The following is a 22,798-nucleotide window of genomic DNA, read 5'->3' on the forward strand; positions in this document are numbered from 1 at the left end:
CGACAACAAAAACCACGACTAAATAATAACAAATTTTACTCAGTGAATAAAAACAGATGGAGCTGTTAGAACCGGTCGATTGGACAAGCTAGAACTGTTCGAATTGACTAATTCCTCAACTAAATTTAGATTAAAAATGAACACTAATCAAATGACTAAGCTATGACATTTGTTGCCTGGGTTAATACCACCTTTGGCTACAATTACAGCTTTGTACGTCTGAATCCTGATGTTTCCACCCATCGCTTTACCCGGGCTGTCGTATGGATGGAGAGCGTTGGTGAACAGAACAGCGATTTTATTTTCCCTCAAAAGTCTTGCCATTCTCAATCAATTCTCACTCGCACTTCAGTCTGGGCTCTGCCCCAGTCTCAAATCTCTGGCAACCCCACAACATGATTCTACCACCACCACGCTTCACTGTAGAGATGGTCCTCTCAGGTGGTGATCAGTATCCAGTTACTGCCAAGGCCAAACAAACATTGTGTCAATTTTAGACTGTTTTGATTCATCAGATGTTTCTCCGTGTCCCTGGAGTTGTCCGTTTATTTTGTTTACTTGTATTTATTTGATTTCTATAAATAATATACAGGGTACCATCATCCATCCATCCATCTTCTATACCGCTTATCCTTTTCAGGGTCACGGGGAACCTGGAGCCTGTCCCAGGGAGCACCATCATAAAGATCTTTATTAAATCATATAATAGTTTTGATTAAATCTTAAAACTTTCCTTGTACAGCAAGATTGCCCTGTAGCGAGTTCCCCTTTCCGTGCTCTTAACTCTATCACACAACATGATGCTATCAACACCGTGCTTTACAGTGAGGATGGTGCTCTCCAGGTGATAAGTAGTGATAAGGGTTTCCGCCCAACAAGTTCAATTTTGGTCTCTTTTTCCACGTTTGCTGAGTCTCCAACACAAAATTTAACAAGGCTTTTATCTTGACTCTCAACAACTGCTTTCTTCTTGCCACGCTTCCATAAAGGGCAGCTTCATGGAGGCCCGGGGCTACGACTGTCCCGTGAACAGCTTTTCCAAATCTGAGCTGTGGATCTCTCCAGCTCTTCGAGAGTTACTCTTGGCCTCCTGGTTGTTTCTCTGACTAATTCCGTCCTTACCTTGCTATATTAATATTGCTTTCAATATTCTGGGCAATTCTGTGTAGATTTGAGACATATAATCCCAAATCAAACACTAACAAATATGGAAAATACTTCTGCAAGGGACTGTACTGTTCATCTGTAAGCGTGCAATATACCGTATTTAAAATAACGTTAGGTAACGACCCGTCCAAGAACAAAACTCATAGTACACAAGCGCAAGGTGAAAGTCAGCGAGAGGGCTTTCATGGGAGATCCAGGGGTACTCACCTGTGGGTTTTTGAAAACTTCATACTTGTCCTTCCTCTCTTGGAAAACCACTTTGTTCTCGCTGTCTCGCGTCCACGCCGAGAGAGGTTCCACCAGGTTCTCGTGGTCTTCAAACCCACGCTCTGTGGAGGAGACTCTCAGGTCAGATCAGCATCGAGTACATTCAATCCTGCATTCCTTTCTACACAAGTCCTTAATATACAGAATCAGCTCATAAACTACTGCGGGCCAAAATGTAGACATTTGAGGTGTATTTTAGGAGCGCTGACACTGGAGACTCCTTCCATAAACACTAAATAAATGTCCCCTTAAGCAAAAACGTCATCATATCAATGATTACATGTGTTTATTTGATCAAAAATAGTCTTAGATTATGTGGATTGTCCACCGTACAAGTCTCCGTGTAAGTACTGTAGGAACGATAGCATGTTAATAATAATAATAATAATAATAATAATAATAATAATAATAATAATAATAAACCTGTGATATGCCTTGCAGTCAGACCCACTGTCAGAGCTGCTGTTATAGAAACTTAATCATGTGGTACACATTTGTGTTTCATTAACTCAATAATACACACACACACACACACACACGTTATACGGTAAGAGCCGTAACGTTCCACTCGATGTCCCCGTGAGGTTCCCAGTGACAAGTGTTTATATCTCACAACCCCAGTGTTTTTTTTCCAGCGCCCACCCAAGTACTGTAGCGGTGTGTCAAAGCCTCTACAACGTATTAACGTCTAGATAAAAGAGCTCATGCGCTGATGAAAAAGGCTTTAATGGAGCTGGTGTGCTGGTGGCCTGAGGCGTTAAATACAGGGCATGGGTTCGAACAGGAAAACCGTTTTTTAACTGAACACAGTGAGGCTTTTCCTGTATTTTTAGCACAGGGGGTGTGTGTATGGCGCACACATGCGAACAAACAGACTTAAGACAAGAGGAAAGAACAGCACTGATGTGTTAGGGCTTAGCTACTTCCTCAGAGACCATGAAAAAAAAAAAAACGCAAAAAACTTGCCACTCCGATATTTTCAGGCTCTTGCTCATCTGGTCGTGATTTAAGATGTATATGTCTTCAGTTGCATGCGAGTCAGACTTCGGCCTGTCAGTATGGTCGCTTTCTTCACCTAATAGAACGAACAACCTACGTTTATAACTGGAAGTGACCCTGGCTACGCAAACGACTGATCACAGACTGCGATGTAGCTCGTTAAAGAAAAGCAAAACGACAGACGGAAGACAAATCTGCTCGTAAACGATCCCTGAGATAAGAGTCGACCTTTTTCCGACATGATGACACGCACGAATAGAACGACAAAGATTCCATAGATAAAAACAGAGCGTTAGATCTAGGTGTAGCGTAACACGAATGGATCTGCACGTCAGTACAAGGTCCCCACAAGACAAATATACAGGACGTGTCTCTGTGCGTGCGTGTCTGTCTGTCTCACCTGTCTGCAGCTCCGGGTTGGTCTCACTCACGCACCAGTCCACGTTGCCGTCGCAGTGTGTCTTCTCGAACAGGTTGTCCAACACGTCCCTTACCGTCTGTCTCTCGTCTACCATCAGAGTCTTGGTGCTGCCGTCCGTCATCTGCACCTTCACTATCAGCTGTTCCACACACAACAACGCTCACGTAAACACCGACGCACTCTCTACGCCTCTCGTGTGTGACGAGACGCTCAGAGAAAACATCACCGATATCCTGAACATCCTTCTATTCGATATAACTTTTACGCTACGATGTTCCCTAAGTTCATAAATCCTATGTTCACATGAAGCTGGAAAATCCCTCCTGGCGTCAATCCATGCAAGGAGCTAATTATGTAAAGTTATAAAACAACTCCGTGTTGTGCCGTTATACAGTAGGAAAATAATCAACAACAGGGTGCTCTACTGTTACCATCCCAGAGGTATTCATTTTCCTATAATAAAGTGCTTTATTTCTCTTATACAATAGCAATACAGAACATTCTTTATAAATAAAAGACCATAATACTTTTATCTGTTTAAAGTTACAGTTAATGTTGTGGATCATCTGTGAAACAATTTACTTCCTGTTATCACTTATGTTATAGGAGCTATAAACTGTTGTTCCCTCACCAGCCCCTCTTTTTTTCTCTTGAAGTTAATAATAATAATAATAATAATAATAATAATAATAATAATAATAATAATAAAAACGCAGCTTGTGATTTTACAAAGAAACCACAAAGTGTAAACTCCATAGACTTAAAGTTACAGCTTTTACCTCTGACACTGGAGACCCCTTACAGAAAACCTCACCATATCAGCGACTACACGTGCTTTTTGAATACTTGAATACGTGGAGCGTCTGATACGAGTACAAGTCCCTGTCTAAGACGTTACTATAGAAACGTTAGCATGTATTAATATAAGTGTTTATGTAAGTGTATTAATATAAACCTGTGATTTGCAGCTGCACGACTGTCAATTACAACACCTTCTGACATATCGGAGAACCGAGAATTCAACAGCGCACTGGTGTAATATCACACCTTAACCCTGTAGAAGTGCTGACCTCTTCTGTCCTCACACACACACACACACACACACACACACACACACACACCTGTTCAGCTTCCACATCACACCTCGAAAGATGACAAAAACTACTGTCGTTGCTTAAGAGCGTGGCCTGTCCAGAATGTTTAAATTCCTATAGGACTCGCACGCTACGGACAACTTGGAAACATCAATCAGCCTACAACGCGTGTCTTTAGACTGGGGGAGCCATGAAGCAGACCGGTCCAAAAACGCAACACAAAATCAATAGCTATAAACAGGCAAGTGATCAGCAGAGAGATCTAACTTAGCTAGACAGAGCTCAGTAAACACACGGACAGGGTCAATACTGGGAACGTGCATACACAAACAAACGGCTCAGAAGTGAACCGCTAGGCGCGAGACTTCACGAAGATTTACTGGAAGGCTGGGTTATTTATTGGGAGAGAGCTGATTTGGAGCAGGTGGTAGTGATTAGAAGTCCGAGGGAAACTAGAATGAGGATTTGTAGTTCCTTTTGGCTGAGGATTCTGGGAAATAGAGTTTGTGTTGTGAGTAATGTTTAACGGTGACTATATAATTACACTACTAATGGTCTTGATGTATATGTCGTTTATAAAAGATGAAAAAAAGCAGCTGTTTCGCCTAGCATGGTCTGCGGCGCACTAGGTCATCTTGTCCGTTTTGTACGTTCGATTGAATCGATCGGCAAAAATACAAACCGCTGGGTGAAGTCAGCGCAAGTGCATTGATTTAGCACGTCCGTAACGATTTCATTGCAGCTCGGAAGACAGAAACAGCGATCGCGAGCTCCAATTCATCCCATCGAAGGGCGGGTATTAAATTTGCGAACGCTCAAATCTACTATTTAACAGTCCGTACAGGATTCCGCAGAGTTGTGCTTTTATTTGCGGAAAACTACTCGAATCGGCGAAATCGCGATCGTACGAAATTGTACGAAACATCTAAAAGACAAATTCCTGATATTTGGCGAATAAAGTGATTCCGATTTGAACTTGCGACGCTTACGGAGAACAATTAGCCCATGCATGTTTATTTATTGATTTTTCACATTGTTTTCTCCGTCTTCTTCTCACGTGACATCAATTACACAATTCTCATGCAATGGTAAAAATTTACGCACAATTTAGCCTCGTTCTTGGGGATCTCGGGGTAAATTGGGGACACTCTTGATGTCATCGCCCAAGACGATAAGCAAACTAATCTAACTTAACAACTGCCTTTTTTTTTCTCCTCATATATTTAACTAAAAATACCTCTGCTCCAATTTTTTTCCCCCTACAAGTTCAGGATCGTGGTGGGAGTCTGGAACATGTTGGGACAATATGGGTCAACGTAAACACGAAGCAAAAGTTCATCCGAGTGGAAAAGGTCTGATAAAGGTCAGAGATCAGTAGCGGTCTGCTTGAGGGAATAAGAAAAGCAGAATGCTTTAATGTTTAAGAGCCCAAATTGTTTTTATCTTGAGAAGTGATACCACACACTCGCACACAATTACCTGAATTATTCTCTCTGAGCAGAAAATATTGTTTATGCTGCTGCTCTACATTTGAGAAGAAACACCTGGAGGAAGATAAGAGCCGTGCCGGTGCTCTCCTGTTTCGTACTTTCAGAAAAGGTTTTTGTTTCAGATCACCTTTCAGAAGAGACAAGCCACCGAGAGAAACACCACAAACCACCACCATTTGCATCTGCTCTTAGCCAAGGCATGTGTTTCTCTGGTGTTTCCTGTGATATCAGCCATTTCCTGAGTAGAGATCAGCACTCATTTCTACTCGTATAAAATGAACTACGGACGATTAACATCAGTCTGGGTTTAAATACCTAGAAAAGACGGAAAAGAGACGAGAGCGGGAGAGAGGGTGTGTGTATGGGCTTGTAGCGTCTGTGTGCAACATCAAACCGGTAGAGTTGAATATGGACATACCAAATAAAATGAGTGAAATATTTACATCACCAAATAAAACACGAAAAAGTCTGGAATGTTTAGACCATAATAAAGATTTAGGTTATTAACTGAAAGACATAAAATGACTAGGTATGTAAAAACTACAACAACAACTACAACTAGTACTACTACTACTACTAGTAATAATAATAATAATAATAATAATAATAATACTTTTCACATTGAGTCCAAATCCCAAAGTGTAAAATAATTAGCCAAGGAACAAACCAATCCACAGTTCACTAGAAAGTAAGGGGACATAAAGACCTGTTAGCGTGATATTAGGTCGTTTCCTCTCTTCAGGAGCTAAAGATAGATTCTGATGTGCTGCTCACCTTCTTCACTTTGGCTTCTTTCAGCTTTTCCAGGGCGAGTTTAATTTTGTCTGCTTTCATCTGTTCTTCTATTTCCTCCTAAAGAAAAACAAAACAAAACAAAACAAAGATCAGAGTCACGTCACAGATACGACATAAACAGACCTGCTAACCCTGGGACTATGCCGCTATGAGTCATCCGTCAGAAATACACAAAACCTGTCTCGTCCCCCGTGATAAAAACAAGAGATGACAAAATTGACATAGGAATCTGGAGTTTTGCACTCGCTGATGTTAACTGACCCTCTGGAAGCCCCGCCCCCTTCTGCCCAGCTCATATTAATAATCTCGTGTCTCGTCTCGATGTTTTCATTTCTGAGATACAGCCTCGATTTCTGTCATGATAACTGGAGAATGTTTTTATTTCGGTAATGTGTAATAAAATTTAAACACCATTGTATTTAGTTAATGTCATTGTACTTAGCTAACACCATTGTATTTAGCTAACGTCATTGTACTTAGCTAATACCATTGTACTTAGCTAACGTCATTGTACTTAGCTAATACCATTGTACTTAGCTAACGTCATTGTACTTAGCTAATACCATTGTACTTAGCTAACGTCATTGTATTTAGCTAACGTAATTGTACTTAGCTAACGCCATTGTACTTAGCTAACACCATTGTTCTTAGCTAACGCCATTGTACTTAGCTAACACCATTGTATTTAGCTAACGCCATTGTACTTAACTAACGCCATTGTAATTAGCTAACGTAATTGTACTTAGCTAACGCCATTGTACTTAGCTAATGCCATTGTATTTAGCTAACGTCATTGTACTTAGCTATCGCCATTGTACTTAGCTAACACCATTGTATTTAGCTAACGTCATTGTACTTAGCTAACGCCATTGTACTTAGCTAACACCATTGTTCTTAGCTAACGCCATTGTACTTAGCTAACACCATTGTATTTAGCTAACGCCATTGTACTTAACTAACGCCATTGTACTTAGCTAACATCATTGTATTTAGCTAACGTCATTGTACTTAGCTATCGCCATTGTACTTAGCTAACACCATTGTATTTAGCTAACGTCATTGTACTTAGCTAACGCCATTGTACTTAGCTAACACCATTGTTCTTAGCTAACGCCATTGTACTTAGCTAACACCATTGTATTTAGCTATCGCCATTGTACTTAACTAACGCCATTGTACTTAGCTAACATCATTGTATTTAGCTAGTGTCATTGTACTTAGCTAACGTCATTGTATTTAGCTAACGTCATTGTACTTAGCTAACGCCATTGTACTTAGCTAACATCATTGTATTTAGCTAATGTCATTGTACTTAGCTAACGTCATTGTATTTAGCTAACGTCATTGTACTTAACTAACGCCATTGTACTTAGCTAACATCATTGTATTTAGCTAATGTCATTGTACTTAGCTAACATCATTGTATTTAGCTAACGCCATGGTACTTAGTCTTGTCTAAATAAGATGTAGGTACATACAGAAGAACCTCCAAAACCTAGAACAGTTTTCTCTCTCAAATTCCTATAAAGTTCTAAAGCAACTGTGATATTTATTAACAATTGTAAAAATACTGTAAGTGTGCACGCTTGTGTAAACAGGTTATTTTTAAGAACAAGTTTTTATATTTCTTTTTTTTTTCACCTTAAACATTTTTTTGTTTGTTTCGCATTTATGCTTTTCATTATGCTGGTCATTATTTTGGTTTCATTTTCTACATCACAAAAACCTGCAATGTCAGCGGGGGTGTGTAAACTTTTTCTTATATCCACTGTGGTAGTCTTTACTTTTTTTTTTTTTTTTTTTTTTTTTAAGTTTTTTTGTGATTTTTTTTTTTTGCTTGCTATTAAACACAATTAATTAATTTATTTTTAATTTTTTAAATATTTTTAATTTGTATGCGATTTCTACTCACGCGTTAATTTTTCACAAGTAGGACACATGGTTAAATTTTTCAGGTGTAATTTACTCCCATGAATCATTATTTTCCCCGTGGGATCACATATTGTTCACGAGTTTACTTAAGATCAAACATCCAGGGCATGACATGTAAAAATACACATTTTAATGTAATAACATGTGAAGTGTATGTGATTATTCCGTTAATGTTAAATATAGACTTTCGAGCCACCAAGATGAGCTCATGTCTTGTCCTGTGTGTGTTAAAGATAACTGTGATCAGCTCTGGCCTGTGTGCAGGAGGTGCTATTTCATGATAGCGTGTCAGTATGTGTGAGTGACTCAGATTTACCCTAGAAAGGTTAGAGTTCGAAGGAGGAGGAGGTGGTAATGAAGTGTTGCTGGTGCTAGACGTCAAACCAGAGGTGTTACTGGGCAAACGGGTCAGTTCAGCTTTAGACTGGGAGGGTGGGGGGGCTGCGTTGGTAAAATGAGCTGTTGGGACAGGTAGAGATGGGTGGGGCTCGGGATCCTTTACAACCACCCTCTCAGAAGCGAACTTTTCCTCCGTGGCGTTCAGGTCGGCCACCAGATCAGCCATCAGAGCATCCAGATCATTATCCTCCAGTTCATTTAGAGATGCTGCGACGTTAGAGAGAGACTTTCATGAATAATGTAACAAAAACATTTCAAAGGCTTATTAAAATCCTCGTCAAGGCTGGTTGGTATAAATGACGGAGCAGTCATGATCTTTCCCGCTCTTTCAACGATGTCGAAATCAGATCGGTGCACTTCCTGTACACGTCAAGTATTGACGCAACGTGAAACACCTCTGAGACTTAATCTCCACTTGACTCATTTTTATAAAGATAAACACATCATATGCGTCTTCATGATCATAAAGAAGCTTTTTAAATACTATAGCAATTTCGGGGTGATATCAGAAGAAAAACTAAACACGTGTTGACCAATCAGAGCAAAGCCTCCATTATTCAAATAAGCTTCTTATAAATAAATAAATATTACTAGTTAAATGTGTGAAAAAGCAGACAATTTAAAGGACTGCAATTTTTTTTTTATAGGTTACAGCACAGTGAAATTCTTTTCTTTGCATACCCCAGAATGGCAGGAAGTTGGGGTCAGACATGATACAGCGCCCCCTGGAGCAGGGAGGGTTAAGGGTCTTGCTCAAGGGCCCAACAGTGGCAGCACTGGGGCTTGAACCCCTGACCTTCCGATCAGTAACCCAGAGCCTTAACCACCAAGCCACCACTATATAATTTAATTCATTATAACTTTAACATAATAGCTTATTGCATGTTATCATAGCTTATTAGTTTATTACAGAATCGATTCTTTCTTTTTTGATCCAGGAATTTCTGATCCCGATATCGGCCCAATATCTGATACCGGATATCAGATATCTAGCCCGCTTTATTAAGCTTAGTTTGTCCAAAGTCGCTCCTGCATCTGTTCAATAAACTTTTAATTCTGCTGCAGTGCAGCATCACATCACATTTAATCATTTTTAAGGCTTCAGAGCGACTCAACAGTTAAATGATCGGGAGATTGTGAGGTCAAATCCTGAACTAGCTACAGCCGTTCGTCGCTGAGAAGCTGAGAAAGCAAAACTGCTGCTACTATCCCACCTGTCAATCACAGTGAGGCTAGCAAATCGTGTGTGTCTGTGAGCTCAAATATGCGGCAGTGGGCGGATAGTACTTTCCTCCGAGAGTGTTATTGTAACGCAGCAGTTTGAAAACATGTAGTTAGCTGGGATCACTTGTCTTGAAGGAAGCCTGCATTAGCCTTCACTTTCCCCAGGTGGTATGATAGAGTAGAGCTTTCTGGTAGGTGGAAATTGGCCAAGACGTAATTGGGAGAATGGGTACAAATCCAAAAATAAAAGAGTACCGAACACAATATTTGTATAAAGTCAAGATCATTTGTTCGGTCTGTCAAGTACTCAAGCTGTAAAAATGACCAAAATACACACTTCTATGTTCTATCGGCAGGTAGGCAGTTTAGAGTGTCTTTCTGTAGACCTGCCAGTCATTATGTGACTATCTCCAGGGTTTGGTCATGCAAAAAAGGGAATACAGGCCACATACAGCTCTTTAAAGTGAACAGAAAACACATTAAAACCACATTAAAAACTAGTCTTTCTTTCTTTCTTTCTGTCTGTCTGTCTTTCCCAGCTAAACACCCATGTGTTTTGATGCTAATCTGATTTTAACTGCTGTCTGCACAGTAGCCAGACATTCTCCATACGTCTCTTTGCCTGCACTCTATTTTAATTTACTGCAATTTTACAGCTAATTAACACCATGTTTTCCCAGCAAAGTTATAAACCTGAGGAACAGACACTCCCAGAGTAAGGAGAGGAAATACAGTAATACGTGTAAGGGAAAGAACAATGTTGCTTTACTTAGACCAGAGTCACATGTCTTTTATTACCATTGAGATCTGTGAAGCCGACGGAGAAGTTGATTTGCTGGCTGGACTCGGAGGCGGGCTGATAATCTGGAACTTCAGCCGCCAGACTCTGAGGAAAAACAAATAAAATAAGGAACACGTTACCACAAACGTCTCTTATAAAGATATTTGTCTTCACGGTATTACTTTCAGCAGAGGAAGTTTTACTTCTGTATATGTAAAGGGTAGTTGTCGAGATTTTCCAACAGATGCAAGAGTGTGAACTGATGTATGTTTGGGCATTTAAAAAAAAAAGAAAAGAAAGAAGAAATAATGAGGCCTGGATTCGGTTATGTATCACAGTTTGGTCAAACATGAGTGAAGGAGTGACTCTTCTTCCTATTTGACATCACTTCTGCTTTGTAGCAGACAAACATTTCTGAGTGCTGCATATAAATAGTTTTTTAATGAGCTATAAACTCAGTACAAAGTTCAATATGAAATGTGAAACATGACAAAGGCTTAAAGGGCACCTATTATGTTTTTGAAACGTGTCTAATTTTGTTTTAAAGGTCTCATACGATAGATTTACATGCATCCAAGATCGAAAAACACTTTAACGTGCTGATAATTTGAACTGCAGCGTTAACTTTTTTCCCCCCAGTGTCAAAAACGACTCGTTAAATGATCCGTTCTAAAGGATTCGTTCTAAACATACTCTGCTCTGATTGGTCAGACGTCCCAGTCTGTCGTGATCGGTATACCGCTGTCAGCGAGCAGCCGATGAAGACCAGAGGCGAGGCTTTTTGTTACAAACCTACGTAGGTCAGTACAGGAAGTAAAGTCTGGAATCACTAACGATTCCTTTCAGCTGTTCAGAATCGATTCCTTCTTTTGGGAGTCGATAACTCCGTTTGTCGTGCGCTTTGATTTTTGAAATTTTGCAGACTTTTTTTACTTTCACAAACAGCTACATATATAACACACTACATGTAAGGTAATATTTGGAAAAACCATAATAGATACACTTTAAAGAAAACCACATGTGTTATTTTGAATATGAAGGTTTATTACAGTTGGACTGTTACTGTTATACAGCTTTATCTTTGGTACATTTTTGGAGATAAATAAAAGAATAAAGGCATGTCCAATTGTGAGGAGAACTCTGTTTCTTTTCAGTGCATCAGATTATTTGGCTAGCTCACAAATAACCCACCATTAAGTGTCGACTCCTTTTGGCTCCAAAATGACTCGTCGCCATTTTTCCCTAAACTGGACAGAGCTTGTGATGTTTTTCTTTTCTTTTTTTTTTATAGATGAACGGTCATAATTTGACGATTGTTGTAATTGATGTTCATTTAAATTTGACTTTCAAGTCAATATGTACTTTATTTTCAAGCATACAGTGCTAATAGTGCTTTCAATATGTTTAGTTGTAAGTGTACTTCTTGTCATTTTGGTTTGAAAACAAGGCAATGTTAATTAAAAATATTAGGCTTTAGCAGATTTCAGACAATGACACAATTAAGTGTTGAGATAGATATGATTAGTTTAGCACATGACATAGCGATCCAGGCAAAAACCCATTTGCGCTTGCATTTACCCCTTCATTAGCACTGGAGCTTTGGAAATAAAACCATTTAGAGCTCTTTCTCTTCTACTAAAGTCCTGATATCTACTAAAGTCATGAGATCTCTCTATTGAGTTTTTTTTTTATAACAGTTTAAAAAGATGCAAACCAGGGAAGCCAGCATACCCGTGGCTTTCAGTGTGTAATATCACATTCTCTGGATCCTGTGCTCATTCTTCACTCTGTGTGGTGGTCGCTCATGAACTCTGTAGACTGTAGGGTTCACAAAACTGTTAAATCCACTAACGATTCAATCTCTGGGTCGGATATTTAGCCAACTGTTACACATCAGCCAACAGACCCCAGAAAACCTGAGTTACTGAGCATATACGACAGTTATGGGTGTGTCAGCCTGGGAAAGCCCTTCACACGGTGAAATTGTGAAGACACAGCGCCTACGTCTACATTTAGAGCTGAATCTACTGAAGGAAAAACATTACTGATGAAATCTAAAGAATTGCAAGTTTAAGATATGAACTGACATGACATGAGTCAGTCTCAGCGTTTAAGGCCAGGCTGAAAACATATTTGTTTACTCAAGCTTACCATGAATAAACTTTCTTTTACACAAAGCACACAATCTTATCCATTATGGGATAGTAAGGATACGTAACAATCGCTCCCTCTCTTTACTTCCCTCTCCCTCTCTCCTTCTGTCGTGTCACACATGATTTTATGGAGATGCCAGAGACCCTGACCCTTTCTGCTCTCCGGACCGGCCTGATCCATCCTGATGCCCTACCTCTGGATGGAGCTCTCATCAACTGTAGGCTACAGCCTGGAGATCGCTGAGGATGGTACCACTTGACGTACCATGGAAATGCTTTTGGACCTCAATTCCACATGGACGTTCTCGCTGTGGTTGCTGGGACTACGGTTGCTGCGATTGCAATTACCACATGCAGATTTGCACTCGGGTCTCTTTTAGTGAACAGTGGACTAGTTCAACAAACAGACTTCATATAAACACCATAATGAACTTTCTTTTACTTTCACACTATGCGTTGTTACCCAGATGAGGACGGGATTCGCTTCTGAGTCCGGTTCCTCTCAAGGTTTCATAGCACGCTAGCCAACTCTCTTTGAACTGGTAAAAGACGTCTTAAATACAGGTACAGTGTCCTCGACACTTAAACACCAGTTAAAATGTTAATTTAGCTACGTATATTGAATCAATGAATGCTATTTTTTTGTTGTTGTTGTAAACAGCTCAATAATTTATGATCCAATTTTGCTATCACATAACGTTTTATTATTAAAGGGAACCCGGACTATGAATACTTGCATAGCATATTAGATTAACGCTTACAACCGCTTTATATATATTTGATATACAAAAACACTCTAGATGTCACAAAACCCTTTCGCTCGTAGGCCGCCATTGCTGTTTACGTTGCAATGCATTCTGGGTAGTGACGTCAAATGTTTTGCAATGGTCTTGATCCTCCAGCGACCCTACAGTGATGTAAACGTGTCTTCCGTTCAGCATTTTCAATTTGAACCCGAATGTAACATAAGCGAGGAGGCTAACATTGAAAACATTTCTCAACACGTACAATGAAATGAAGACGATCCGAGAGGTGAGGAGGCGAGAGTGGGGCAAAAGCCTTGGTGTCTGTGTAGCAACTGCATGTCTGTGCCAACCGAGAGCGAGAATGTTTGTTGTAAAGAGCTCTGGAAAGAGTGCTGTAAAGACCTTCTGTCAGCAACTGTTCAAGGTAAGTATATAGACTAAAACATCATTTTATGATAAAAACATATTCTAATATCAATAATTTTAGAGATTATCAGCCATCTCACCGTCGTTTACTTTATCCTGTTAAAATTCTGCCGGCCCGCCGGTGCATCGTCGCCATGTTATGAGCAAATCTATACTATGTCCACAGAGATATATCTTTGGAAAGCTAAGATTCTTGTGAATCAATTGATATAAACCGGTTCAAGATACAATCACAACAGCAGCTACAATCAGCGTCTCTGTCAGACCACCAACATACAAACAAACACTTACGAAACGGCGGTACCTCACTTCATATGAAACCTCATAGTAATCCACAGTCTTGTCACACTGGCAAAGGTCCAAACAATCCAATTATGTACATATACTTAGTCCAGCTTTCAAAAGAGACCAAACCCATGCATGTGCTCCAAATGGTTCAAGAACAGCTTTCATTTTACTTTCGCAATGCCTTGGATAGGCGTTTTAGGCGAATTTTACGGGAGCTTTACGTTATGAGAACATACAGGATAAGTCTTCATAGTCGGGGTTCCTTTTAATATTTATTAAATTATTTTTTACAGTTCTTTTTCATCATTGCTTCAATTTACCCATATTGTATATATATATATATACACCTCTGTTTCTGTTTTAAATATATATATATATATATATTCTAATTTTTTTTTACATTGTTTAGATCAGTGAATTGTAACTAATCACAATGCCTTCTGGGTAAGTTCTGCTCCAGATGCTCACATCTAACAACTTTCACTTCTGATGATAAAGTGTCAAAGCAGATGGCAATGGAAAATTCATCCAACTGGACACGGAGACGATAATTCGAGGATGAAGATGCACGACAAGCACAATTCCATATGTGGGTGTGTATTAGCTCACTTTCAGGTGAAAGTAGAATCGTGACTTGTGCGTAATGCTAAAAACACGACAGTGCTCTGGGAACGCGAGGTCTTTATGAAGCAAAGAATAAAGAAATGGTGAAGAAAACACGTCTTACCTGCGTGAGGAGATCCATCTCCTGCAGCATGTCCGTGAACATGGCGTCGATGTCGTCCATCTGGGAGAGAAAAGAAACCACAAACTGTGATGTTTTATCCATCAACAACATCTGGAGCAAAGACTAACTCAAAACTGAAGTCGAGAGAGTCGGATTATCAGCGTTATCCAAAGAAAGAAAAAATGACAAAATTATGTCATACCAATGCCAATAAATACTGATTTAAGTAAAAAAAAAAACAAAACAAAACAACAAACATAAACATAAACAGAAAACAAACGCACTTCTAATCACATCACAACCTGATATATTAACAGAAATCTCGAATATAGTTGAATGTATTGAATATTTCTCTTTATAAGATTATATCAATACAAGCATAAGGTTTTATTTTTAATAGGCTAATAATTGAATATTAATTGATGATTTTGTGTAATTCAAGTCATTTTTTTGCAGTCTTGGTCTCTGTGATGGACTGAACATGGACCGTGTTGATTATTTGGCTCACTAGGTTGTTTGTTTTTAAAGTTACTGATCCATTAATGTTGAACATTCATGATAATGAACGTGTTACACGTTAGTTTAAAACGTTAATGCAATGTTCTTGCAACTATAGTTTAACCCCGTGCAGTTTTATATCTGTTATTCATTAGTTTGTATAACATTCTCCGGTTCTCCAGCTTTAAGTGCCTGTCAGATATCTGTGCTTCAAAGCAGAACAGAGCAGTTTCCATACAAGCGCATTCTCTATACTAGATACATACTAAATGTGGAGCCTAGGGCTAGAAATTGCACAACAACTGATGTGACGATAATGGCTTGGTTTGCATAACTCTTCCAGGCATGTATTCTTTGTCAGGGCTTGCAGTGCTTTGCAGAAACATCCGAAGGCTCAAAAATGGAAAGAACCGAATACGAACTTTAGAAGAAATTAGAAAGGATTAACACGGATAAGGTGATAGTTTTAAAGAAATAGATTCCTCCTTCCGCTTTCCTTTAATATTTTATACTGCAGCAAGCAGAAAAACAAGGGCAAAACCAGGTGGTCAAGCTGAAATCTATTTTTTGTGATGACACACATCCTGTCTGTCTTCCTGAAGAAAGAATCCTGGGGCTAATCAGCACTACTGGCATTTTCTTGACAGCTTTTAGACACAAGTCAGCTGGAGATACATTACAGTGAGTTTTATACATAACCGCTACCAGATAGAGTTTTATTTATGCACTCCTCTACACTCCAGTCATCACAGATAGATAAGTATAATGGGGTGGGAAATGTGGGAGGGTGCAACCTGAAGAGTGAAAACTTATACTCGGCGGATTCTTACCTTACAGCCAAGTCTAACGTCTAATATCCGATCTTGAAGACGAACAGATTTTGCTCTAATCTAGTTCAGAGACGACTTTTGTCTCTGTATGATTAACTCTGTACACTGATCTAAGGGAACACGATACAACAGTCATATGTTTTAGCTTCAAGTGAAGATCAACATAACTCTAAGTCAATTTTCAGGCAAAAACGATCCTAATTGCATTTGAGATTTATATACTATTATGAAAAAATAAATAAATAAATATATATATATGAATACGTTATATGGAATAAACAGATAATGGGTTCTATAAAGATACACAGAGGAGATGCACTTTCCGCCAAATTTTTGGACAGAATGAGTATTTACCAAAATCTGCTGCTCCATGTATTTATCTCAGCTGGAGTCTGAGGTCAAATATTTACCCATACCTTCACTGCACATGAATTGTAAATGAATGTACTCCATCCTGATTAACAGAAAAGCTTCCTGGAAAATCATACGAACATCGTAAGGACGTTCTGCTTAAAGGAGACCGTTTCGACTCGCAGAAACACCGTAAGGGCGTCTCAGCTTTATGGTACATTCTGACAACTTTTCTGGAACGTAACAAACCCAAAACTGTCAAATTTGAATCTGATCAAATATTATTAGTTGGCTCTTGTGGTTAACTGTAAACAAAAGATAGATAGATGGAAAGCTTTTCCAGAAAGTTCCACAGGACGTCTAAAGTAACGTAGCTGAGGTTGAGGAACTATAGTAGTTCAAAAGGAGAATCAAGTTATATTACGCAAATTGATATTTGTTTTAAGAAGTTTGTCAATTAAAAAAAAAGACTTATTGCAGCAGATTTCCCCACCAGTGAAATAAATAAATAAATAAATAAATCTAGGCCACGCCCACATCTCTTTCAAATCCGTATACAGCTACAGACACAGATATAGATAGATAGATAGATAGATAGATATTTGCTAGATATATTATAGAAATAGATAGATAGATATATTTAAGTAAGGAATAACAAATGACAGGCGGAGCAGTTATACGCAAAAAAAAAATCCACACTCCCTCTAATAATCTGTTTGTTATTAGTATTCGATTATTCAGAGTCTCCGCTGTACGAGTCCCTACATATGAGCAGTTACTGTAGCAACGATAACATATCAGAACGAGCGCATTAATACTCTATAAACCTGTCATTCATGTTACGGTCGGAACCACCGTCTGAGCTGTGAGGTTATACACAAATAATGCACACCTTCTGACCAATCAGATTTGAGAGATCAACCACGCTGTAGTATAATGCAAGGTAAATGTATGTGTTGTATGTTGATGTGGAGTTTTCTACGAGGACATTTTTTCAAAATGCTTTACTAAATGAAAAATTGTAATAGTTGGCAAATTGCCGCGCTATAAGAGGAATAAAACATTCGGTCGTGTTATAAGAAAATAATCAGTGTTGTGGTGGTAACAGTAACTCCGCCTTATCTTGGGTTATTCCTTACTCCACTTATAAATGTGCAAAGGTCTACGGTATATATTTGTCTTGCCTTTCGATATTGTTTGCTCACTTAGCAACTCTACACAGTGACGAGCTGAAATTAGGTCAGTCATTGCATGAGGCACACATTTGCTCATCAGGTCTAAAAGCCTGTGTAGCAGAATGTATGAAGGGAGGGTGCTACACTAACACAATTCGGTGACTCATGGTACTGTAGAATTGATTGGTCTGCACACCAGGTCCACTCACAAGAGGAAATAAAGTGTCAGTGATGGCCCACTTCCTGTTTAACCCACCACAGCCATGCCTTTGTTGATTATTTCTTTGCTTCCACAATGCTTCGGTTGTCTATTAAATCTGAACTTCCCTATATCAAATATCATCTGGAAATGTAAAAACCACCGCCACATCACATCTCAGAGGAATCTGTATCTTCTCAAAAACCAGGAAATCGACCAGTCAACCAAACAAATTAGCTTTATGGGTTTTTTTTTTTTCCAATACAGAAATGAATGATCCAATTCTTACATTAAACAAGGAGGACATGGGGAAAATAGTTAAAAGATGTGGGAAAGACGCCATCGTTGGAGCTGTATACGGATGTCATGGTTGCTGATGGTATGACATCAACTGATATGGCTGCCAGTCAGTGTAGAGACATACTCGGCCATGAGCATCTACAGGTTTTAGCTTCTTCTCACGATCTGAGAAGAAAAGTACAAGTTGATAGCAATCTGCAAGAAATATTAGAAGTTAGGATTTCGATCGGAGCCCATAATATCATACTGTATATCCTCATTCATCGACACGGACGCTGCTGTTTCTCGCAGGTTGCCTTCCACTTGTTCTTTTCTTCTGGTCAAAACAAAAGGACGGTCAAATATATACACCTAAGATTTTGTATATATTCTAAAACATCATATTCAGAGTCTAGTTTGTCTGTTAAAATAGATGTTTGTTTTTTTCTTCTTAAAAGGTCATTTTTCCACTCTTTGCTTTCCATGCTTTGTTTCGGATGATACGTGGATGATACGTGGATTAAAAACACAACAGCAAATCGGGAAGCACAATAATAGTTTAGAAAACAAAACAGCTGGACATCACATGCTAGTTGCTGATTGGCCACAGCGCATGTGGGCGGCTGTGGCTCAGGTGGTAGAGCGGGTTGGCGGTTCGATTCCCGGCCCACGTGCCTCCGCATACCGAAGTGTCCTTGGGTGAGACACTGAACCCCAAGTTTCTCCCGATGGCAAGTTAGCGCCTTGCATGGCAGCTCTGCTACCGTTGGTATGTGAGTGTGTGTGTGTATGAATGGGTGAATGAGACACAGTGTAAAGCGCTTGGGATAAAAGCACTATATAAGTGCAGACCATTTACCATTTATTTACCATGTCAGTCTGAGAGAGAACAGAGCTGGAGGACAGATACAGTAAGAGGAAATATGAACCTAAATTAATCTAGTGATGCTTTTAATCATGCTCGAGTTTATCAGGGGCATTCATACGATGATCTCTTAGATGCTGTTAACTTTTCATGGCATTAATAGGGGTATATATGCTGAAAACATGCCTAAAGAAAGCTGAAGAACTAAACCTACTCGCTATAATAACACAAGTAACTTCACGTTAAATCATCGTCATTCGACCAACTAGATTACAGACTGATGTGATTCTTTTTCCTTGTGGTAGTCATGTGATAAGTTGTGTCCAATCAGCAAAAAGGATGCGATGTTCAGTAAGGTTAACATAAGGTGTTAACATTGACGCGTTCCTGAACTTGCTGTTGTGTTTTTGGCTTAACTGCTGTGTTTTCAGGTGTGCGGTTATGCTTTTGGTTTTGTTGTGGTGTTTTCTGATTTACTGTTGATTTTTTGGTTTCTTAATTCGATTTGCACTTAGTATTTCAACGTCACAATGTTACTCATACATAGTCTACACAAAACCGTGTCGATCTATCCTCCTTGCTCTCGTTTTTGAAACCGACGTGAGACCGATCTCAAACAGACCGTGTTTGTATCGGCAGCACCTGTGTGTGCTATATTGTAACATAATTCTCTAGATTAAGCACTAGGGTGGAGCGTTAGTGGGTCTGACTAGAGGAAGTGGTTAGAGTGACTTCCTCTAACTCGATTTTGAAAGCATCAGTAAAGTTTCCAACAGGAAGCAGGCAGAAAATACTAAGCACTTCTGACATGTTGTATAAGCGTATGAAATTGAAAAAAATCGTCTCTGAATAACTCAGTGCTCTCAGTTCTTCTTCAACACATCAGATGTACGCTGTTAATTGCCACGTATTCCATTTTCATCACTTAAACACTGCATGTGCAGTTTGGTAATTGTGTTGCATAAGAGGTGGCTGAGTTTAATCTGATAAGAAGAACAAAGCTTTCCGTGTGAAGTTGGTTTTAGACTGTATGATTACACCGGCCCGTTACGCCCTATGTTCTGTTTTCGACTTAGGAACCCTTTAGGAACTCTTTATACGATGGAAAACCTTTGTTGTAGGTTCTTTTTTGTTGGGGGAACTCTTACAGGGTCTATGTAGAACCCTACAAAGAATGGTTAATTAGAGAGCTAGAACCATTCACCACCCAAAGAACCCTCAAACAACTATTTTTATAAAATGGAAACTTTTTGTTAGAGGTTTGTTTTTGAACCCTTAAGCCCTGTTTACACTAGTGCATTTTCGTTTTAAAACTAAAACGAATCTCGTCCACACTGGCGTTTCCGCTGTGTTTCAGGAACGGTCTCCGTCCACACTACACGATCGGATATATATGTCAGATGACCATTAATGCACATTGGGGAAACACATACAAGTGTAAACAGGAAGTTGTTTTCTAGTCATCAGCAGGGCACAACAAACCAGCGTTCCGTGTAGGGCTTACGCCACTCGAAATGAGATTTGTTGGCGATCGCTCTAATCGTAGCTCGCCTCTTGCGCATGTAGCAGCTGCAGTATTATAAAATAACAGAATTGAACTGCACACTGGCTGATAAGAATGACGACAAAGCCAGCAAAGCGTGCGGTTCAGTCTCCGTGTTGTTGTGTATACGGTCAATGTAGCGTAACGGTCATATGGTAGGGGCTTGACGAATCAGGGAAGGACACACAATGATCCAGAGGACCCGATCAGGGGGCGAATATGGGCAAAGCCACGCCTTCGTTTTCAAAAGTCTTCGTTTTGGTCTGTTTACGATGAAATGCGAGCTCTGAGTTTTCAAACTAAAACGGTGTCTTCGGCGTTTCCGAAAGTCTCCGTTTCCGAGGGTCAACTAGTGTAAACAGGGCCTTAAAGGGTCTATGTAGAACCCTGTAACAAACAAATTTACTTAAAGAAAGGGTTAAACATTAATCACCCAAATAAAAAATACCTTTTGTTGTAGGAGAACCCTGAAAGAGTCTATGTAGAACCCTACAATGACTGCTTTCCGATTCCAAGCAGAGAGCCAGAACCATTAACCATCCAAAGAACCCTTGAGGAGCTCTTTCCGAAAGGATATCCCTTTGTTGTACGGTTGTTGTTGTTGAACCCTTAAAGGGTCTATATAGACCCTAAAAAACTTATGTTGTAGGTGAACCCTGAAAGCATCTATGTAGAACCACACAATGAATGCTTTAAAAATTCAAAAAGGTTCTTTAGAGAGCTAGAAGCAAATAACCATCCAAAAAAAACCCAAACACTTTAAGAGCTCTATTTTTCTAAAACCTTTTTGTACGTGTTGTTGGGGAACCCTTAAAGGGGCTATTTAGAAATCTACGACGAACAGTTTCCCTTTTATAAAGGTTCTTTAAAAAAGCTAGGAAGGTCCAAAGAACCATGTTTTTCCAAAGGTAAAATCCTTTATTTCTGGGTTGTTGTTGTTGTTGGGGGAATCTTCAAATGAACAATGACAAATGCCTACAACAAATAGCTTTCTTTTAAGAAAAGGTTCTTTAGAGTGCTAGAAACATTAAAGCACCCAAACAACCAATTAGGAAAAACCCTTTATTGTGGGGTTTATGTTGTTATTGCTATGTCTATGTAGGCTCTATGTAGAACCTAATGTGAGCATGTCACATTATTTGTTCTAAGTCCTCCAATCTCAACTTACAATCAAAAGAGGCGTTATTTTTTATTTTTTTTTTTTTACACTGTTACACTGAGTGTTTTTCTGTGGCATCCTGATGAAAGTCTTACAATGTGAAGCTTAATGAAAGGCTACACTGAACACGTTGCAAAACCTACACAATGTTACTACTTGGGTAACACTGTGGTGCAATCATTTCCTCCAATCTGCATCTCTGTTTTCCTTTTCCTCTTTTTGGGCCCCAAATGAACTTTCTGAATGTGACCCCAAGCCTTGACCACCCTACACATTTTTTTAAATTTTTTATTATTTTTTTTTAATTCTAGATTTATAATGTAAGTTCACTGTAACATTGGACCATTTTAAGTTTCGTCACTTACGTGGGGACCGGTTTCTTCTTCTTGCATGACTTTACAAGTGTGTGCAGAAGCAGAGGCGACACAAGTGCCATTGTTCACATGCTCGCCTACATTTATGCAAATCTTTACGGTATATCAGAGTCTAAGCTTTTTCATGTTTAGCGATTTCATGCGCCATGACGTTAAACACTGCCGGCGTGCTGGTTATTGCCGTGATCTGCGTCTTAACCCGAAAACGCTGACCTCACATTCAAAAGTATTTGCTAGAAAATCCAGACAACTGGTACACACAACAGACCTTTTGGTAGATTTGAAGGTGACTTTAGAGGTTTTTAAAATTCAAGCACTAACTGTAATAGGAAACCCAGTTACCGTTTGTACTCAGTAATGGTCTGAAAGTATAGAAGTATGCGATTTGAGACACAGGGGCTAGTTTGTTTAGCGGAGGTAGATGGAGCTAGAAATTTGTCCATTTCTGTTGTTGAATTCCTATACTCCTAAAATAGCATGCATACTCTTCATTTAAATGGCTGGTTTAAATGTGACTTCCGGTAACATCTCAAAGGAGAAGAACACAAAGCCTATTTTCATATTCAGAGCGATATATCTAATATAAATGTGTAAAATAAATGAAATAATTCAATTA

The 22,798-nt window shown here is 39.2% G+C and overlaps 1 protein-coding gene across 1 annotated transcript in view; it reads right to left on the bottom strand.

Annotated features, from left to right (window-relative positions):
* The window catches only part of apbb1ip (amyloid beta (A4) precursor protein-binding, family B, member 1 interacting protein), a 46,599-nt gene that overhangs the window by 17,219 nt on the left and 6,582 nt on the right, over window positions 1–22,798 (bottom strand). Inside the window, exons 2-7 of the mRNA XM_017481559.3 lie at window positions 14,910–14,969; window positions 10,587–10,674; window positions 8,482–8,771; window positions 6,213–6,290; window positions 2,834–2,993; window positions 1,375–1,496 (exon numbers count right to left, since the gene is read on the bottom strand). Of these exons, the coding sequence (XP_017337048.1) occupies window positions 1,375–1,496; window positions 2,834–2,993; window positions 6,213–6,290; window positions 8,482–8,771; window positions 10,587–10,674; window positions 14,910–14,969 (798 nt within the window). The remainder of the gene's footprint in view (window positions 1–1,374; window positions 1,497–2,833; window positions 2,994–6,212; window positions 6,291–8,481; window positions 8,772–10,586; window positions 10,675–14,909; window positions 14,970–22,798) is intronic.

This window comes from Ictalurus punctatus, chromosome 1, assembly GCF_001660625.3.
Source record: "Ictalurus punctatus breed USDA103 chromosome 1, Coco_2.0, whole genome shotgun sequence".
NCBI classification, from domain to species: domain Eukaryota; kingdom Metazoa; phylum Chordata; class Actinopteri; order Siluriformes; family Ictaluridae; genus Ictalurus; species Ictalurus punctatus.